The 22,603-nt window shown below is 40.7% G+C and overlaps 1 protein-coding gene across 2 annotated transcripts in view; it reads left to right on the plus strand.

Moving 5' to 3' along the window:
• LOC102297370 (receptor activity-modifying protein 3) overlaps nt 1-14,739 on the plus strand; it is a 40,000-nt gene extending 25,261 nt beyond the window's left edge. For both annotated transcript variants that reach the window (XM_042213608.1, XM_005946003.3), the window contains exons 2-4: nt 1,362-1,391; nt 1,666-1,825; nt 12,533-14,739. In XM_042213608.1, the coding sequence (XP_042069542.1) occupies nt 1,373-1,391; nt 1,666-1,825; nt 12,533-12,788 (435 nt within the window). In that variant the 5' untranslated portion in view covers nt 1,362-1,372 and the 3' untranslated portion in view covers nt 12,789-14,739. The remainder of the gene's footprint in view (nt 1-1,361; nt 1,392-1,665; nt 1,826-12,532) is intronic.
• Nucleotides 14,740-22,603: the final 7,864 nt, after the last annotated feature.

A 22,603-nucleotide genomic window follows, 5' to 3' on the forward strand; every position in this document is an offset into this window, starting at 1 on the left:
AAGGAAATGCCAAGATAGAGGGAACATTGCTAATAAAGCGAAATAATATCCACGTGTGTTGAGTATAAGATCATTAGGTAAATATTAGAAAATGATAATAGGTTTCTTTAATTAAGGAAAAGTCATTGAAGCACAAATATGAAAACAATAAATTGTGGAGGAGAATTAAGAAAATAAGAGCACGTGTGAAGATTTGTTTGCTTTCACTGCCGACACTGCTGGCTTACTCTTATGCTTGATGTGCAGTAAATGTGGAAAGATGTTCCAAGAACAGCGAGATATCTCGGTGTTTACAGGCCTGAACTTCTATGTAATACTAAAATGTGCTCAGTTTAATATGAGTCATTTGCGCAAGTACAGCTAGTACTCACAACGACCTGCACAGCTTTACAGCCACCATGTTTCAGAGCGGGCTTACACATCATATTAGATTTAATTCCCCTGTTTCTCTGCCTGTCATCCTAGCACCTCCGTAGCATAGTGATTAAAATATTTGTGCAACACACAAAAGACTCCCAAGACTGTGAGGAAACATGAACTGAGAGACTTACATCAGTCTTGTATAAAGACATGTGTGAAATCGATCGCCTTGCAAATAAAGGAGCAACTAAGAGAAGTTTTCTTACTTTTTACCATAAATGCAAGAAAACATTGTGTTATTGTAATGTTACTGTTACTGTTATTGTAACGGGCGACCGTGGTCCAGGGGTTGGGAAGCTCATCTCGTAACCGAAAGGTTGCCGGTTTGATCCCCAGCTCCTTGGGCAAGACACTTCACCTACCGCCTACTGGTGATGGCCAGAGGGGCCGATGGTGCGATATACCTCATATATGAATACAGAACTTTGGTTAAAAATAATTCTATTCATAGTAAAAGCTGCTGACCTCTGACCTCTGCCTTGGACATAGCCACTTATAGGAGTGTGATGTTAAAGTCAAGCCCTTCGTACAACAACGTCTTCAAATAAGTTGGTCCTGACATTCAATATGTTTCCTTCAAAACTTTGAAAAGGTGAGACTGATAACTGTTAAGACACTGGTTCAAAAGCGCTCAAAAACGTTCAAGAAATAAAGGAAAAAAGAAAAAGAAAAAAGAGTGCTCAACGGTAAAAATGTAATTCACCTTTGTGTACTTAAAAAGCGCCACAGTTCACTTTCGCTGAATATTAACAAGCGCTATGATGACCTTATAGAGTCCAGACATGGGTCACATGCTCTGTAGCAAAAACAATGACATATGTGACCATACGCGGAAGATGGAACAACAAGCGGGGAAGGTCAAAGGTCATAGTTAAGAAACAACAGGGAGAGTGTAGAAATGAATTTATTCTAATCGTGTTCTTGTTTGGTTTTCTTTACAGTCAATGTCGGGATGATGAGAGGACTGTCAGGTGAGAATATCCATCCATTTATCTGAGCATCTATTCATGCATCAGTAAGAAGGACAGTAACAGTTGGGTCAGCAAAAACAGTTCAAATGAGACATATTGAATGTGATGGTTCAGCTGATGACAGAACATGAGACAGCTCATAAACGATACATGAACACAAGCCAAACAAGCATGAGCGTCCATCTTTACCATGCTTCATCTCAGTTATTGTTCAGTTTTTCCAAAGTCACGCACACAAAACAGGACTTTTGTCTTCTGCTGTCTTTCCTCTCAGCTTCCGACAGTTTCAGCACAGAGCCCACTCCCCCGCGGGTGAGGAAAGTCTGCAACGAGTCCCGTCTGCAGTGGGAGGTGGAGGTCTGTGGAGAGGGATTCAAGGAGGACATGACTCACATAGATCCACAGAACTGGTGTAACCTCACACACTTCATCAGGTACCACCGCATTTGAAGACTGACGCTGATAGGCTGTTAGCAGGTTGCAGGCGAAGTCAGTTCACAGTGAGAGCAACAAACAAATGGAACAGAGATATCTGTAGCCCCAATATTATTCTTTATAAAAGTAGATTAAGACTAAATAAATTAACTTTAACAAATTTAAAGTCTTCAAATATAGAAACTTTATACTTATAGTTGGACCACACAGTAAGGGGTCAGAATTTATAAAAAAGATCACAATGTTTTATTTAATCACAAAACCCAAACTCATCAGGAAAATGTTTACTGAAGTCATAAATCAAGTGAGCAGAAGCATTATTTTCTCGTAGATTTCTTTACAGCTCGACTTCTTTTATTTTTCCAATAGCACAAGTCGCCCCCTGCTGGCCATTAAAAACATGCCTATGCTGTGACACAATGAAGGACTCCTGTCGAAAAAGGGAAACTACTGATAAGCCTAGCGGGAATAAAATCTGAGGCTGGCAACGAAAACAAAGTTGTGTATATGCTGTGCGAGGAGCATTGGATGATGTTAAGCTGATTTAATACAAAACTGCCATTAAATTGTAGAAACAAGCAAAGAAAAAAGTAAAGGGTCACAAGTGTATAAAGTACATCAAAAACCATCTGCAAGGGATCTAAAAAGCTCTACTGTTGTTTTATTTATGTAACATAAATTAGACGGGCTGCAGCCGTCATCGCTGAGGTAAAGAAACGTCTGTGCAGCATCCGTCCAGCTAGTAATGACCTACAGTTTAGTGTGGTTACAGGAAAAAAAACGATCAGAGCCTGCAAAGACTGGAGGATATAAAAGAAGGAATTATGGACACTTTTGCTTGAAGACCTGCAAGCAAGTGAGAGGGAGCTGCAATATTTGTGTCAAACTATATCAATCAACCTGTAATCAGTGAGTTGATGGTGGTAATGCTGGGTATCTGTGCACGTTTAATGTCTGCCAGTATTTCTTCAGCATTCTGCATAGTCGTGCACTTATGTGCATCAAGTATCTCAGGCATTAATTTTGACACACGCAGTATAAGTTCAGTTTTAATTGCAGGTTAAGGAATTTATCGCAGCTGGATCTGTTTTTGTAGAATCCCCAAATGGCTCATCCTAAGCACTTGTTCTCCTCCCATATGTTCCCAAGGAGATTCAGCCCTGCACCTGTTTGCCTGCCTCTTATATAATTGCTTGCCTCTCTATAAATTTGTGCTTTTTATTATAGATTTCTTTATTAATTATCATTTCTCTTAACAGAGGAAAGATTTCCTCTTTTTAAAGACTGAGGTCATAAATTCTTCCCGCTCGCCTAAAATGAAGTGGTGATCTTGAGAATAGTGGACACTCTCTGCTACGGACGCACATCTTTGGAGTAAATGAAAGTGTCGCCTTACATTAGCGCAACCTTAATTTGACAATGACAAAATAGCACATGTGCTCTCCGGAAAGAGCACTGGAAGCTGCTTTTACAAGGTATGCCAGAGGATATTTGTCATTTTGCACAAAGCAGCTGCTAATGATAAAATACATCTGGACACCAAAAAGCCACCCACATTTTAAAGCTTTTATCTTTATCATTCCTCTTTTTCTCCACTATTGTTCTCTTCCTGTCAGAGTGCTGTATACTTGTAATTTCAGTTGGTGAGCTGTTAGCTGTGCATTGATGCCAATTTCCAAAAAAAACCCCAAAACACTCAGACAGATAGACTGTAATCCATCTCGGCCTTCTGCAGCTGGTTGAATGTCTGTGGGTTGGAGAGCCGTTGGAGGCATGCCTCCAAAGCTGGAGCTGTTTTTTTTTTGGTGTTTTTTTTTAAAAAAAAAGAAAAAGTCCTGACCACCCATCTGCATCTGTCTTTATCCAGCTATTCCATCTCATTCCTTTCTCTGACCTTTGACCTCTTGCAGTCTTTGCCCCCCTCCCTTTACAACAACTGCAGAGGCTGAAGGCGCAGGAGTCAGCTATAAGACCGGTATCTTGCATAATAACACACACACACCGGAGTCTAAATAATGGTCTGAGTCACTGATATGAGGCAAGATTTCTGGGAATAAGGGCCACCACCTTCACCAACTGGTCATATCCTGTGTTTTCCATTTTAAATCGTTTTCTCTCTGTTTTTCTTGGAAGACTTGTCAGAGCTTCATGGTGATTTTCCTGAAACAAAATATATTTGTGCTGTTGGCTGCAGAGTCCTGATTAACAAATCAGGATGGCTTTGTCAAATTGTGCTCCGTTGAAGACTTTTTTTTTTCATGTTGAAGATTGGACATAGAAATTAATTTAAAAAGCAACTTAACTTAAATTCAAATTGGCTGTACAAGTAGCTTGTAGACAGTTGTGAAAGAAGCCTCCCACAAAGACTTATAACTGGATTCTTCAGTCCCTCAGTCAGACAGTTTTGGCTTTTTCTTTTGGATTTCCTTCACATTATTGTTCAGCTTCACTACTGCGGCTCTCATGAACTGCTCAGCACCAGTTAACAGACTGGCAAAACATGACTGCTGATGTTCTTAATACAAATGTGGCCATTAGTAGCTAAAGAACCAAAACCAACAAACCAACGCTGTATTTAATTTCATTTTATTTAGAACTTAGAAACTGTGGATTTACTGGTTTAACAAGAGAAACATTTTAAATTAATAATTTGCTCACAGTGGGGATAGAGTGCTGCTGACATAACCTGAGGACATAGCCAGGCGGTGACTTCAATGATCTCCTCATTCCCACGGATACAGCCTCTGTAGAGAAAACAGAGTCTAGGCCCAGTTAAACAACTCCTGAACGAACCCCGGGGGTTTATGAAACTCTTCCTGAGTTTCTTAAGGCTCTGGATGTCGTGGGGCTGACTTGGTCGCACCATCTTACAGAAGTTGTGGGTGGTGCCTCTGGACTGGTAGACTTGGGTGGTGGTTCTAGAAGATAATATGTAGCGTGTGTTGTAACTTCAGGGAGACCCAAACACTGGACCGGTTCTGTTTTGTGTGTTGCAGATGATCTAGTTCTTTTTAAACTGTAGCAAGAACTTGGTCTCTCTCAGTCACTATTTTTTGATGGGTGTTGGACTCTATCAGGCTGCCCTTTGTCATTTTGTTCAACTTTTATGGACAGAATTTCTAGGTGCAGCTGAGGCGTTGAGGATCTGTTCTCTTCTTTTTTACAATGATGTGGTTTTGTTGTTGCTCACTTGGTGTTGGGAATGAGTTGCTGCACCAGGTAGAGGAGTTTAAGTATCTCGAGGTTTTGTTTACAAGTGAGTGAATAAGGGAGATAATAGGAATAGTAAAGCCTCTGCAGTAATGTGCATGTTGTGTCTGTTGTTGTGAAGAGAAGGTTGATCTACACCCTACCCTCGCCCACAGTCACAAGCTGTGGGTGGTGACCAAAAGAAGGAGACTGTGGATACAAGCAGCTGAAATTAGATTCCTGTGATGGGCTCGTCCTTAGAGATATGGGGAGGAGCTTGATCATTCATGCTGCTACTCCTCCACACAATGAAGAGCCAGCTGAGGTGCTTCGGGCATCTGTCCAGGATGGCTCCTAGATAAGATGTTTCTACCATGTCGTACTGGCAGGAGTCCTAGTGCATACCCAGGACAACAAAGCTGCTTGATTTGGTGTCTCCCTGGATGAGCTGGAGAAAGTGGCTGGGAATAGGGAGGTCTAGGGGTCTCTGCTTAGGCTGCCGACCCCCGACCCTGAACCCACATAAATGGCAGGAAATGGATGGATCAAAATAATCATTTGCATCTAAATCCATTAAATTAAAGTTATAATGGTGAGTCAAGCTAACAGCTCCCCTGGCTCAGTGTCAAAACCCTCTGACCGGTTTCACAATGAAAACTCCTGACTGTAAACCAGACACAATACGACACGGGCTGGAAACGAGCCAAATTCATTATTTAAAGGCTATAATTAGCTTGTGTGTTTTGATCAGGGAAGTTGTCTCTGAATAAAAAAAGCTTAAATAGTGTTTTTTTAGCAGATCCTTTCAAGTGCTATTTTAAATCTGAAGTGCAGGATGGGTGGCGTAATGTCTGGTTTCTTCTTATTTTGCTCACCCGTTGCTGTTCCAGTCGTGCTCACTTAAACTGAAGGATGTAGAAATGGATTTTTTTAAGAGTCTAAGTCACTGTAATCCTAAATCTGATCTGCCAGTGATGTCTGACATATAAGAGTGATAGAGAGATGAAACCACTTTGCCTTATTTTGCCTTTCCATAATCTTTTCCTGTGTGAGTCCATATTTCACGAGACGATTCATTTGTGTACAGCAGTTCATTTACATGACAGTGAAGGATAAAATGACTTTCTCAGCAGCAGTGTACTTTGGAGCCTGGAAGTAGGCGATAAGAATGAGAGAGAAAGCGAGAGAGGGAGAGAGGGAGAGAGGGACGACACGAGCGGAGCCAGAAAGTGGTGACAGGGATCGAGCTCGGAGAGCGAGCAGCCTCATGTTTAAACAAGCGGTGACCCCTGCAGAGCTTCCTCCATTTGACAAATGAGCCGTGCCTCTCTGCAGTGATTGCTGCTGGCCACTCACTCAGCCAGCACAACTGTTATTGTTTGAAATGAGACAGTACAAGCTTGTCAGGTCACAGAGAAGGGCATGGATAGACCACTGAGAGGCTGTGTGTACTGTGCGTGCATTTATGCACTTCAATCATTTACTTCTAATAACATATTAATTTTCTGCCCCGAGCAGTTTACGGCTCCAGGAGAAGCCGTACTGTAAGACTTAATGTTGTGCACACAGGAACAGCGGTGATGGTCTGGACCTCTAATAATGAATTCACCGTTGTGTTTGGTCTTTGTGTGGAACAGATGCTGCTCTAAAGTCATCAGAGGTTTTCTTTTTGTTTTCCGGGCTGCTACTAATGATAAGCGATAGAACATTTAGATGAGGAAACCTTATTCTAAGTGGGTTATGTTGTCATAACACACCACTGATACCAACAGCTGTGAGCCTTCTGGAGAGTGAAGAGAGAGGACTGGGAACGGTTAAACTCATTTGAAGTCCATGAAAAGGTGAAGCTGTTTAAATATTGTTACATCGTTTCTCCCCTTTGACCAAAGAAGCTCTCAAGTTGCAAAATGTAAGTCCAAGTCAAATGTCAAGTTGTGTTAAGACAGAAACAAAACAAATTTTCTAACATCTGCCATGAATTTGACAGGTGGAAAAGTGTCAGCTGTGCACTTCAAAGGCGGCTCTTTGTTGACTCTTTATTAAGGTTTTGGTGGGGGTGGAGGTAGTAGTAGCTCATCTCCACCTCTCTGTGGTAAGGCAGCGTGGACAAAGAGCAACAGCCTTTCCTGCACCTTGTTAAGCTGAAAAGGGTGTTTTTATGTGTAGGTGGTGGAGTACACTTCTTTTCGTTCAAACATGAATAATGTAACTGTCATATTTCTATGATTTGCCTTTTTCCCTCTTTTCTCCTGATTTAAAAACATCTGAATGAAGAAAATGAACAAGCCTGTCGTTTCACTGAGACTTTAAGTTCTTGCTTAATTTAATAGCTACCTTGTCACTCTTGTGAAATCACCAAAGAACTACAACTATTCACCACTCAGCAGTAAAAATGTTTTTTTTTTACGAATGTTGAAACAGCATTGCATTAGATGTTTGCACAACACAATGTCCAAGTATGGATCAGTCACCTGTCTTTAATAACAGTCTTTGGATCCTTCGCAGTGCATAAATAACAAAATAGGTTCTTGATTAAGAAGCCTATCCCAGCTGTCATAGGGCGAGAGGCAGGGTACACCCTACACATAGGGACAGACAACCATTCACACTCAGATTCACTCGCACATTCACACCTAGTGGCAATTTGTATTATCCAATTAACCTATCCCCACAAGCTGCATGTCTTTGGATGGTGGGAGGAAGCCAGAGTACCCGGAGAGAACCCACGCAAACACGGGGAGAACATGCAAACTCCACACAGAAAGACCCCGGCCTGATGGTGGAATTGAACTCAGGACCTTCTTGCTGTGCGGCAACAGTGCTAACCACCGTGCCACCGTGCTGCCAAAAAAAATCAAACATTAATTTCCTAAAGATGTCCTTTCCATATATTACATGTATTTGACCATATAAATGGTGAAGGTCAGCTTTCTTTGTCTGGTGAGCTATTGTTAATCAGAGGAGTCATCCTTCATGGAGCCAGAGGAATAAAGAATTCATATTAGGGATTTTCTTTGGAAAAAGGAAATGCCTCATTATAAAATCCCAGTCTTTGGAAGAAAAAAAAAGTTATTACACAAATAGTTAACGGCAATATTTTAAGAGTTTTCTTATGCTCTAAATATGTGTGTGAAGTGCAGCGAGGAAAAAAGTACAAAAAAACAATTTCTTACTTTTGTTCATGTTTGTCACGTTTAAATGTTTCAGATCATCAAATAACTTTTACTGTCCGTCATAGATAACCTGAGTAAATGCAAGATGCTGTTTTTAAATGATGATTTCATTTAAGGAAAAAACACAACAAAAAACTACCCAAACCTACGTGATGCTGTGTCAAAACACCTGAATCTTTCACATCACTGTGGAGGAATTTTGGCCAAATCTTCACTGGAGATTTCTTTTAATTTAGCCACACTGAACAGCCTCTTTAAGGTGATGTCAAAGTATCTCAGTTTGATTTAAGTACAGACTTTGACTGGACCACTCTAAAGCCTGGTTGATTTGTTTTTTTTAATCACTCTGAGGTGGACTTTATTATTTTATAGTTGATTGAAATCTGTTAATTAGAGTCCTTTGACAACTTGCTGGTGTGTTTTTTATCATTGTCCTGCTGCATAAGCCAAGTGTGCTTGAGCTTCATGACACAAACTAATAGTCGGACATTCTCCTTCAGGCAGAGAGCAGAATTCACGGTTCCATCAATTACAGTAAGTCAACCAAGCAGCACAGAAGCCTCAGACCATCACGCTACTGCCACCGTGTTCGACTGTTATTATGATGTTCCTTTTCTGAAATGCTTTTAGTTTTACTCCAGATTTAACTGGAGTCAAAACTTCCAAAAAGTTGAACTTAAGTCTCATCAGTCCTCACAATATTTCCCCCAACATCTTGAGGAATCATCAAGATGTTTTTTTCAAATGTGAGACGAGCGTTTGGGTTCTTTTTGGTGAGCAGTGGTTTTTCTCCTTGACGCCATTTGTGCCCAGTCTCTTCCTTACTGTTGTATAATTCTGACTCTGAGGAAAGTGAGGCTTGCAGTTCTTTCGATGTTGTTCTGGGTTTTTTGTGCCCTCCTGGATGAGTTGAAGTAATTTTATTAGGTTAGTAGGTTCACCATCGTTCCGGCTATTCTCCATTGGTGGATAATTTCTCTCACTGTGGCTCACTAAAGTCCCAAAACCTTAAAATTGGCTTTGTAACCTTTTCCAGACTGATAGACTTTGTTTCCCAGCTGTTTCTTTGGATGTCTTGTGAGATTTTTTTTAGTTTTGAAGAGCTTTTAGCCTGCTTCAGTTTGTCACACAGGTTCTTTTCAAGTGATTTCTTGATTCAGCAGGTCTGACAGTAATCAGGCCTGCGTGACAGTTGAACTCACCTTTCCCAAAAAAATCACACGCCGTTGATCACACAGGGACAGGTGCTTTTGGATTGCTTTTTTCTATTTACTCAGGTTTTCTTTGACTAATATTAAAATGTATTTGATGATCTGAAACATGTAAGTGTGACAGAAATCTAAGCAACTGTATAAGCCCAGTAACTGGAAAGCTGTGTGACTCAAACTATGTTTAATGAAGAGTTTGCAGGTACTCTGCCGCACTTATTGCTCACTTTGGACATTTAGAAGCTACAATAATTATTGCATTATTATGTAAGAGATACCTTTTATTTTGTCAAACAACTGGCAGCCTGTGTAGCTTTGGGGAGACTACCTGATGTTTTAAAAAGTAAGAGGAAGTAGTTAGCAGGAAATCTTAAAACTTACAATGGTTTAAAACTTACTGGAAGCTATTTTCCCCCACTTTCCTGGTCTTGAGTGTAATAATACACACTATTAAATATATTAAAAAACCCTGTAACAACATTTAGAAATGTGAATATGTGGAGTCTCCTTACTACTTAACAAATTACAAGCTATTGCCTTTCAGAGCTAAACGTTCAAATTGATTTATGGGCCTGGATTTTTCTCGGGGCTTAACAATATCTCAGGGAAAGAATTAGAATAACACAGTTAGTGAAGCTTTATGTCTCGGCATTAAAATACTCCAACTGGTACCAACTACCAGCAATTTTCAGTATCTGTCTGCAGTCTCAAAACTGTCATGTGGGTATACAACTATCTGTATCGTCACACGTGAGTGTGTTTGGCTATGTTGTGTATTCACATTTGTGTGTAGTCATCGCCATGGTTATGCAATCATTGGGACATCAGCTGTGAATCAGACTATTTTTTTCTACCCTCGTAACCGATGATCCCATGTGGATGAGAGTTTAAAAACATGTTGCTGTGCGTTACATCTGGGAACAGTTTCAAAAGTCTGCTGTTCTCTACGGTTTCAGTCTGCATTTTGATCACTTCTGTCTAATAGCTCTTGTACTCTCTGCCTTTGTGTTTTCTCCAATCATCAAAGCCTTTTCTCTGCCATCACGTTCTCAGGTTCTTCTGCCAGTGGCGTAAAACACATTTTATTTTAAAAGCATCAGTTTCGTAAGCCTTAATGACTCCCAGTATCTTACCACATTAATCAAAATAACTGCATCTGCAGATATTTCTAAAGAGTTAGTAACTTTCAAACATAACATATGAGCTTATGGCCCTCCAATAATATACTGCTGCTGAGTTCAGATTTGACAGGGCACTCGTCTTATCTGACATGTGGTGCCTTCTTGCCCTGCTTGCAGCGCACTATATGCATCTATACACAGTGTAAACACACAGGCAGCAGGGCTTATTTGATTTGTGGCACTTAAGCAAAGGGCATTCAGAAAACAATGGCTGCAGCTTGACGTCAGAACCGAACTTATATGTGCTATAAACAGGGCAGCAGGGTGAAGCGGTCTAAATGTTAGATAGCACATTAATGAGCCCTTGTTCCTGCTCTTGGCTGTTGTCCTGTGGCAGGCTGGTAAATCTGTGTAGCAGTTTAACATAATGTTGCTGATGTTACCTTGTATTTCAGAGATTTACTGTCAGCACTAATGTTTATGTGTTTCGGTTTTTGTCAGTGGACTTTCAATGTTCTCAAATCACATGCACTCGCACTCACACACGCACATGCACTACTAAGCATTCATTGGACACTACGTGACTACATGATTCCACAGGAACTATGAGGGTAAGCAGCAGCCAGTCGGTGCTAATCAAATACACTTGATTCGGTGATCATTAGCAAGTGTGAGCACCTCTATGAGAGCAGATGTTTTGGCAATGGTGCAATCTTCCCAGGACTGAGTGTTTCAACAAATTCGCCCAAAGGTCAGACTGTGCAATGTTCAGAGATATTGCAAAAAACCCAAGAGCTACAATTCAGACTGCAGTCCTCAGCATATTAAATGTTAAAGTTCATGACAGCACAACCAGAAAAAGACTGAACAAAGTATGGCTTATTTGGAAAGGGTGCCAGGAGTCCCTCTAAAGAGACCATGGCAGCACAGCTTAGGTTTGCAAAGCTGTATTTGAACAAACTACAAGACTTCTGGAAGAATGTTCTTTGGACAGACAAAACCAAAGTGGAGATGTTTGACTATAATGCCCAACATCACAGTAGGTGAACACCAAGCTGAAGATTCTGATTCTATATTAAAACCACAATTAAGCACGAGCTTAATATAGTGGGTAACTGGCAGTGCAGTTTCGTCATTAGGATCGCTGATGACCTGTGCAGTTATTTCAAATGATTCCCCAGGCTATATAAGTCCCACGCTAATATTGCATAACATGCCATAATTAATGCATTATACAGTTTAAAAATAAATCTGAACAAAGCAGAAGTGGTGCCAAAACGACAGAACAAAGTTTTGTGGAAAATAGTTATAAAAGTGACATCAATTAGGAAGCAAAAATATGAAACTGTTCGCAGTACTGCTGTAGCTAATGACATGACAGCTCACAGTTGCTAGTACAGTATTTTGAGAAGCGACCGCAACAATAGTGCTTGGTTCATGAACCATTGCACAGTCTTTTTTACCAGCCAGTCTGTAAGTTTTAATAACATAGAGTGTCAGATCCACATCATCGAAACATGACAAATCAGTTTCGGATCAGCAGGGAGCGTGGGAATACTGTCGCTCGGTTTAATGTTCACCTGCTGAGGATAGGAGCAGCTCTCAGTGTGTCATGAGAAAAGAAGCTGGACCTCTTTGATAGAGAATGCAGGACGGAGAACGAGGGATTAGAAATGGCTCAATGTATTCGTCAAAGCAGAGCTCTGAGTTTTTAAAAAGCTCCTGGTGAAATAGAGAAGGTAGTGGGCCAGAAAAAGCAGCGTGTACCCAATCACTATGATGGATTACATACCAAATTGCTGATGCTAAGGTTATTACTAGCTAAACCACAGAAGGGTTTAAATGCCGGTGCGCTCCTAAGAGTAACAGCAGTAGAATAAGTAATGTACTTCTGAGCTATGATAGGAAGGAGGGAGGCCATCTGTGTTATGTATTTTAATATTTTCATGCTTATAACTAAGAGTCATGACTTTCTCCTCCTCTTTTACATTTCCTTCTCCTGTCTTTCTCCTCAGTGAGTACCACCTCTTCACCCTCTGCACAGAGACAAAGTCCCAGATCGTCGACTGCTACTGGCCCAATCCGCTGGTGGAGCGCTACATCATCCACATACACAAGCACTTTTTTTCCAACTGCACCATAGACCAGCCGGTGTGGTTGGATCCCCCGGACGACACCCTCACCATCCTCATCCTCATCCCCGTTTTCCTCACCTTGGCCATGATTGGCCTGGTGGTCTGGTGCAGCAAGCGGAGTGACATCCTGGCTTAGGTCACGACTATGGAAGAGATGGGAGTAATGGACTGAATTTAACGTCCCAGTCTCTTCACTAAGTAAATACTGTACACAACGCAGGAGCGCACAGAGGACTGTTTCTGTTCGTCAAATTATCCTGCAAGTGGCACTGCAAACCACCTCAACTTGTTGTAGAAATGAAGGAACCAATGGTAGAGCAAAGTAGTGTTTTCTTTAATATTTTTGTAGATTATATGTACTTTTCCCACATTTTGGATCGTCTATTATTCAACTGTTCAATGTTGAATGTGTCCATATCAAGTAGAAGCTGAAGGGGATGCGTTTTATTGCTTTCTTCCAGAGAACGATAATACCGCTCTCATGTCTGCGTGGTGAGTACAGGTGGATGCTGGTTACCTTAGTGTAGCTCAAACATGGATGAAAACAAAATCCAGTTGTGATTAATACATAACACCATATCATTCAGTTAAACCTAATAAAACCACAACTTTGACACTGGAGTTTGCCTGGATTAAGGAAGTGTGTGAGGTAGTGAGTGATGCATGGCCTTGTAAGTAGAGTTCTTGTGCGGATCCGTGTGGAGTGTTTCCTGTATTTATGCTAAGCTAACCAGTAGATGGCTGTAACTTTTTTATTCTAAGACAACACATCTGATTCTTGACAAGAACGTAAATAAGCATTTCCCAAAAAGGTTGAACTGTTCCTCTGAGATGCAGAGGATTTTGTTTGTTTATTTGTCATGGGGTAATTTGACCAGCGGGAAAAATGACCAAATCTTGGATGCATTCTTAAACCTCATGGATACAGAATTTTGATCTTGTTACAGCACTGTATCACTTTCGAAGGCCAAAGCACTCAACAAGCATCAAAGTCAGTGATTGACCTCTGAACTGGTGGGACGTACGACTCCCCAAGGACATTGCTGTTAAATATATTAACATGATACTGTGTGATTTGTTGGAAGAGGTAAAAAGGAAAAAGGCCAGACTGTCATTTCAAGAGATACAAAGTTTATGCTTGTTGATGACTATCTGAATGGACTTTAACCACTGGAAAGGATACACTGCCCAAAGAGAAGGTGACACTGTGGGACTTGATTTTCTTGTGTGTGTAGCTGAGCCCCAAAAGACTGTTTTAAAACAGTGTAACTTATCAGATACTGTTGACTAAAATACAGCTGTTATTCACAAACAGGGGTTCTCAAGCTATGGACTGACGCTGAGACCTCTTATTGTATAGTCATGCTCTCTGCCTGTGCTCTCTACTGTATGTGCATCTCCTCTCCATCGTTGCTCAACTCTGGTGAACATACACCACGATGCGTCGAACTGAATTCTTTTCGATAGGGGTTTAATTTAATGTACCTGCTTCATCTGCCTATTTTTGGACAGTCCTCACCAGCCTCGAGTCAAACCGAGCAAAACGCTGCTTGTTTTATTTGTCTTTAAAGCGGCATCTCTTTGCCAGCACCTACACACTGTGTCTCACTGAAGCTGTTGTCTGTGGAAACAAAAACTTCCCTTCATTAAATTTCAAATTTCTCTTGAAAAAACTGGTTCATCATTTATTGTGTGATCTTTTTAAAAAACATTTGTGATGGAACAGGTGAACTTATGTTGCTTTCGGTTTATTGACTGCTAAAAAAGCCTGTCTTTGAAGTCTTTATTTCCTAAATATATGATGTGCAAAGTGTAGGCATATTTAATGATTTTAACACAACAAAACCCAGTGCAAACATTTAAGTCGATTTCTAAGAAGCCTCAGCCTCACGACTAAATCTTCCCTCTTTAGTTTGCCTCTAAATGTTTCTTTTAATTGACTGTTTTAACAATCTTTATCCCTTTACCTTCACACGCTCTCACTGTCAATGATCCCATGGTCCACATACATTTTCTCCTGTGAAATAAATCCATCTTTAGTTGTATCAGTCTGAGCAGAGGCTGCTCCGCCCGTCTGTGTGGCGCCAGATTCCAAATAAAACCTGCCTTCGTTATTTAATGCGTCTTTTTAAAAATATATATTTGTGTCATCTATGATCTGAAAGGTGTCTGAATGTGTGTATGCAGTTTCAAATAATGAGCTCAGCATACGTACAAGTAATGGCTGTGAGTCCAAAGCTCAGGTTTCAGACTTTCTGACACAGCTTCTGGCAATTCTTTCTACTCTCTGCTCTGTAGGGTGACAGAGACAAATAATCTAAGTGAAAAAATAGTGTAGCTATAAGAAGACAACTGCCTGCTGATTATATCTACGCTCTCTGAGAAGCAGCCAATCAGAAGAAAATTGACTTTAAATGACTGGAGGATGAACTGAGAGGCTGCACCAAGGCACGCCATAAGAAAAATAAGGAGAATTTTGAACTGCGAATCATGCAATTTCATTAGAGTCCAAGAATCAAATTATTGAGCTGGAAATTAGGATAAAAGGAACACTTCAAGGTCAAAAATACAAACTCCAGTAAAAGTAGGAACTTTGGATGCTGTCCCAGTTTGATGTTCCTAATTTTGAACACACTTGTGTTTTAGTATGCAGCGAGCTGGAGTACAGACCACAGAAAAACTGACATGAATTCCCTAAGCTGCTGACACATCCAATCTCTGATCTATCCAAAGTGCACTAAACCATAGAGGCATGAAATTAAGTTTTTTGCCAAGTTTATTAAGCCGCACACTTAACTTCAGTGTGCAGCGGCTTTACCACTGTAAACATTTTAGATTTACAACTGGCAAAACAAATACACTTTTAAAATAAAAGTGATATAATTTTGTCTGATTGAAATGACAACATATGGACGAAACACATGAACCACACGATCCATCCATCTGTCTTTTAGGGTGGGTATGGGTGTAGCTGCTGTGAGGCCACCCACTGGTTAATGAAGATCTGTTTTGAAGCCTTGAGATGAGCGTTTCCTACGTCACCATTTTGGTTGCAAAAAACAAAACAAAAAACGTGATAAGCTCTGCTTCATGCTCATTGGCTCTTCAATACACTTCTATAGAAATGTAAATATTTCAGTAGCCACAATTATTGCTATCTGATGGCCTTCAGACAGAATGTAAGTTTTCTGCATTGACTTAATTTTTCCACTACTGTTGGTTTGTATGATACATCAATGATGCGTCTCGTCTTTCCATTAGTGCACCGTATTATGTATATTGTTTCATACTGCGCACAGCAAGTAATGCACATACCAGAAGAGCCAGATGACACTAAAATTTTCTTACCATTAAGGTGATAATTTAACATGCAGCCCTGTTAAAAACTAAGTTTGCCCGGTGATTCAGGGTTTTGTAGAACCATCTTTAACAGCAATAACATGACGTAATCACTTTCTCTCTGACTTTATCAGTCTCACACATTGTTGCAGAGGAATTTTGGCCCACTCTTCTTTGCAACTGTGCTTCACCTCATTGAGGTTTCTGTGCATTCTTTTATGCACAGCTCTCTCAAGGTCTCGCCACAGCATTTCAGTCAGCTTGACTTAACTTTGACTCGGTCACACCTTCTTATCCTTTTGCAGCTGTTGTGCTTGGGATCCAGCAGCGGTTTTTGATACGGGCGACACGGGCAGTTGCCCGGGGCGGCATCGTGGTGGGGGCCGGATTCATGGGCACCGATCGGTTTGCTATCGCTCATTTGCTGGGAGTAAGGGCGCCCTCCGTTTGCGAGGTGCGCCTGCTGCTTGCGGCACAGGGAGGAGAGGGCGGGGCGGCGGGGGATTCTCTGGCTGGCTGGAGCAGCATCTAATAACCAACTTGCAAAATAAAACAATAAAAACAAAACAACAAACACGAAAACATTATGATACAGACTTATAATTTGCACCGATGTTTTTTTGAAATTCTATATGCGAAAAGTGAGCGCGAGAGCCCTCGGTGCGCCTGCTCGCTGCTGAAGTCAAAGTAAACTTTATTGTCATCTCTGCTATATACAGTCCAGTATGTAGAGAGACGAGACGACGAGGCTCCAGTTACAGCAGTGCAAGTAAACAAACAATATATATAAGAAGAGTAAGAAAATAAACATACACTTTAGGACTGGGGGTAAAGGGATCAATAACAATTTAAAATTTATAATTTACAGTTTGATGATCTCACATACAACCCATCGAAAGGGGAGGAGAGACCTGCTGCTTCCAGATAGAGCACATTTCATTCATAATATTGTAAATCCAAGCCCATTATGTATTCATGATCTGAATCCTGGGTTGTGTGAAATCCCAGAAATAAACCTTAGACAAAGTGAATCTGTGAACTAAGGTGTAGGTGTGTTAGATCATGTTGTGGTGATCCTTGAGTTGGGGGATTTGTGTTCATACTGGAGTGCAAAATTAAAACCAATGGAAGATGGACAAGAAAAGTTCAAAGCCATCAGGTCCTCAGCTTAGAAAAAATAGAAAAGAAGAGGAAGAGAAACGAGCAAAAGATGCAGGTAAGCAGATGTGTCATTGGATAATGGCAGGTCATCCTGAAACAATCAGAATCAGAATCAGAATACTTCATTAATCCCTAAGGAAATAATGTGGGTTACAGTTGCTCCAAAGAGACATGGTAAAAACAGTAACAGTAACAGACTAAACTCCACCAGAGGGAGTGTTCGCCCGGGGCGCCAAACAGGCTAGGACCGCCACTGTTGGGATCATTATCCTGTTGCATGAGCCAAGCTTTAGTTGCCAGACAGACAGCCTTATATTTGATACTTTGGTATACTGTAGAGTTCATGGTTGACACAATGACTGCAAAGTGCCCAAATCATCATCCCTACACCACTGTGCTTGGCCGTGAGTTGGCATGTGGTAGGTGCTTGTGTTGACATACTGTGTTTGGTTTTTGCTAAAGTGGTCAAATATTTCCACTTTACTCTCCAGAAATGTTGTGGTTGTCCACTCCTGGGAATAAGTGTTAACACACACCTGAATGCTCGTAGAGGTGCTCACACTTGCTGATCATCAAACAGTAAGTTCAGCACTTAATTTCAGTGGAAGCAATAAAGGTGTACTTCGATTTTCTCAGGACTGGATAGAGGCCTGTGAGAAATTTCATTTTCACGTTACTATAAGTGGCCTCCTTGTAGCAGGGTAGAAGCTAGCTGTCCTCTAACCATCCCTGTGAGTAATCATGGCACCAACAAGCCTTAAGCAGTATAAACATGGATGTCTTACTCTTTACAATAATTTTCTTGTATTCAGTGTACAAGTGGGGCCTTCAGAGCATCTACAGCGTAATGCCACAAATTTAGAGCAGAAAAACAATTGTGTTATTTTTCCAGAGAGATTTTCTTCTTCCATCCATGGCATTGATTTTGTTCCCAAAGAAAGTTTACTGAAGCAGAGTGTACGTGCATCAAAAATGACCCATTATTCTTTTATTAAGACAACAATATTATCTCAACTGATTGAAGAAAGCCAGACAGCTGAATCCATGACAGTCTGCTATGAGCGAACGTCTGAAACAATACAAAGAAAAGCCGGCGTGCGGTTTCAAATCTTATCACTGCATCATGTAAATAAATTCAGAGTCAAACAATGCAGTCATCGCTGTCACCGGGCAATGGTCAGTGATGTTGACATTGCTGTCGACACTCAGTCTAATCTTTTATTTGCAGGGCTGTGATGCAGAAAACTAGCTGCGACTAACAGAATGGCCACAAAACAATCATGGTATCGTTGTTGACTCCACCCGAGGCAAACAAATGCCAATATATCTGTCAATATTTACTCCATCTGAAACTGTCCAGGAAATGAAGCAACAATTTCTTGTTTCTTGTTCTCTGAAAACATCAGAGTTTACAGACAGAGGAGACAATGGTTCACTCCGCGGTGAAGGGATGCGACGCGGTGCTGTTGCCCTTAAGACTGCCTTTTCACAGGGCCTCGACAGCCAACGTCTTGGAGGCAGGAAGGATATTAAAGCTTTTTCCCAGAGTTGACAGAAGAATACTGGGAAGTGGGTTGACCCTGTGATTTTGACCAAAAGCAATGTAGGAAGTGTGAGAGGGCCGTGCTTCCAAGCAGACGTGCGCTGTTGTGATGGGTGAAATGCTGGCATTGCACAAAGCAACTGTGGCTTTTCAAGGTTGATGTCAATTTCTAGCATTGTGTTATGGCAATTTTTTTTTTCTATCAACTACTCTTGACTAAAAATAACCCCCAAAGAAGTGCTATTGAGTGTGTTTCTGGCTGATGTTACCAAAGAAATTGACAACACTGCAAATGATATCCATAAAAACGCGTTTAACAGAGGAGATATCGCTCAGTTAGTGGCTAATTATTATGTCAGTGTGTTGCTCGGGGCACGCTGCTCACGTCACAAGTATATGAGTTGGCAACCAACCACACAACCAACGCTGCGTCTTTCTAGGGTGAATGTGCAACACATCATTAAAGCGTCATCATGGATCTACATGTCCTGGTCCTGGTGGCCTGAGGGTTGTTTTGACCTGATGACTTTACTTCAGCAACAATATTATAAACTGCAGGAATGAGTCAGGTGTGACTTTGTCATTCCCACCTATGGACATTCGCCAGGTGTCCATTGCATTGGGGGTTACCAAAGAAGGAAAAGATTTACTGTAGGTTAGACAGTGACACAGTTTTGCGTCTGTACACCACCACAGTGAATAAACAATCGACTGAAGTGCAGACTTTCAGCTTTAAACTCAGAGGTTTAACAAAAGCATCAATTCCTAACTTGTTTAGGAAGTTAGGATAGGAAGTTTCTGAAGTCTTTTAAAGCTTTCCTTTGGACATCAGCTGCTTTTCCACTCATTTTCATTTCAGTCATTGAACCTGACCAATTTCAGAGAAACGTGCTTTTTGTTTGTTAAGCCACCTTTTTTATGCTTGAATGACTGAAGCACAAAAAGGCACCTAACTAAAGTGATGAACCAGGAAAGCAAAATCCCAAATATAAATGGTATCTTGAGAAAATTTGTTGCTAGTTAGCTGAATACATGAAAATAAGAGTGTAAGAGTTTGCCTATAATGCTCTAGAATAACTGATTCGTCCAAATATCATCACATCAATGACATTAAATGTCAACCTGGAGATGTTTAAACCAATGTGCACATTTCCAATTCATTACAAAAAATGTTAGTGGCAAAGTCAAACTTTTTCTCGACCCAAGGGAGAGAACCACAGTTTATGAACCTATGAGATGTTTGAGATTTTGATTATCCAGGTTTACAATGCTGATTTCTATGGATTATCAAGAGGTGCCATATAATTGTAGGACTTTTCAGAAAGGAGCTGATGAAACTTCATTACACACTCACAGTAATCTCTGCAGCTTCACTGAATAGCTGAGATAATGCTAAAACGTTTGTAAAGTGTGGTGAGATGAGGCGTCTCGAACTGTAAATACCATGTTAACTTATTGGTTTTGTCATCATTTTTATTCGTTTGAGGTTCTTTCTCTCGCTTTCTTTAAATGAACTAACCCGTGTTGCCCTTCTTTTATGATTTTGCACAACTCTTGATATCCTAACTCAGAGTATTTGCATGAAAGAATCGGGTGACTATAAACAACAATGTGTATTTTTTCCCCTATTTGCTTATTTGTTATTTATGAATTTTATGTTGGCTTTTAATAATCACTATCACTATATAACTGAGCTTTTGTGCACAGTTCCAGAAGTGTGAAATATACTGCATGGAGAAAACAAATTTCCATGTGTTTAGCAGCTCCCACTCTTTTCCTGTTTTTTTCTCTGTTGTCTGTTGTCCTGTCCCAGAGCGCACATGTCATGTTTACAAAATAGTTCTATTTTTCATCTAACATAGACAGTGTGACTGATCACTGCAGAGGTCATGTGATATGTTTTGGTTTTATAATTAATGATAAAGGTCTTGTGCATGTCTGTGTGGGGCCCATGAGGGAGGTTCTGCTTCACCCTCACAAAACACAGATACTGTGCACACATGCAGAAAACGTGCTGCTGTGCATCTACAAAGGCACTGCATAGTCTCATATTTATTTAACACAGCTACTCTGTGTTAAATAAACCCTTCCTTAGCAACATGACATCCAAAATATCCTTGAAAGAGCTGTGGGCCATCAGAAGTAAGTTCTCACAGCCAAACCAGGCCACACACATAAATATATATACACACACACACACACACACACGCACACGCACACACACACAGCAAACACACTTTCCCACAGTAAAAAGCTCGGAGGCACATGACCTAAACAGGACATCCTTCCAGTTTTTTCCCACTCTCCCCTCCATTACTCCACTACCATGCCAACACATTTCTACTCAGTTTTTCTTTATGTGAGTTATTTTAACCTGTTACACTAGCTATTAAAAAGCGTACTTGAGCCTTTTCTGGCATTTTGTAATGTAGATGTGATAACTAGCTACACACCTGACAGCCCTGAGTACTGAGGTTTTCATATACATGTTGACCTCTCTGTCCTTCCTTGACAGCAGCCTACAACTGACAGATAAGAAGTCACGTTTCAAAACCAAGAACGTGGTGACTTGATTATGTAATGCTTTAAGGAAAAGATAAGATTATTTGCTGAATTCAAACCAAAAATTTTTCTGAAGGATTTGTCAGGAGTCGATGGAGTATCATTTGTTCATTTAACTCAAATGTATCCCTGCTTCCTATGAGAAGCCCTGTACATTTTGTTGCCTTCAGTATTAAAGCTTCATTATGTTCAGAAATATGTGTTATTGTTTCTGCATCTGCAGGTATGGCAGGTTTACTGGACACGTGGACACGAATGACAATAATTTCATAATTGAATGGTGAGCACGAGGCTCTCTGTGGATGTCTGCACACTTGCCGTTTTTGTGTCACTGCATCCATGTCTGCAGCAGACTACAATCCCTGCCTTAGCCACTTGTTTAGGAAACGATCAGCCCATTGAATGACTGTTATCAGCTGTAATCAATCCCATGCTGAGTAAGCAGTCATTATCCACTGTAACGAGGAATAAACAGAAAGCAACGCAGACCTCTAGCAGTCATTTGTTGTAAAATGTGCTAAACATTAAGTTCAAACAACTTATCTGGACAGTAGTTCAACTCTAGTTATATCTGTAGCTGGCATCTTAAATGCAGAAAGAGTGAATATATCTTTTTATAAGCACATTGATAGGCTATAGGAGACCAGGCTTTAGAAATTAAAACAAGGGTAAAATCTTGTCAAATGGTTGTTAGGGCTACAGTTGTAAGAGAGTTCAGACTAAAACATGAATAAAATGCGGTGGAGAAACAAAAATGCTCGGTTAAAAATCATGCTTGGTGTTACCACATGGTTTCCATCAGGTCAAAAGTCTGAAAAAGGGAGACAATCTGTGGCCATGTATTCAAAACTAATTGCACCACTTTTTCACAAACTTAACCTGTCTTGCTCTTTTAACAATCCCACACAGCTACATCCACAACATCATTCCCCTTTTGCTTTGTCATGTTTACAACATCTCAAACCCCTGACTGTGAACAACGTGATCTGAAACCAGGCATTAAGGAAAGGACAGCTGGAGTCTCCCCGTAACCTCTTTGTTGCTGTTCCTTTTTTTTCTTCTTATTTCACCATCTGTGCTCATTCTTCATCCCATTTTCCTACCCCTTTATTAACCTGTTTCCTTCTTTCACCTTTCTTATATTTTTCCTCCTCCCCTCTCCTATTCCACAGTGACCCTTTGCCTTTCTCTGTTTGACTCCCCTATTGCTCGCTAGATCGCCACGCAGCTGGATTCTGTCTCTCTCTCTCTCTCTCTCTCTCTCACACACACACACACACACACACACACACACACACACACACACACACACACACACACACACACACACACACACACACACACAC

This window comes from Haplochromis burtoni, unplaced genomic scaffold, assembly GCF_018398535.1.
Source record: "Haplochromis burtoni strain Fernald_Lab_line unplaced genomic scaffold, NCSU_Asbu1 Contig_460, whole genome shotgun sequence".
Classification (NCBI taxonomy): Eukaryota; Metazoa; Chordata; class Actinopteri; order Cichliformes; family Cichlidae; genus Haplochromis; species Haplochromis burtoni.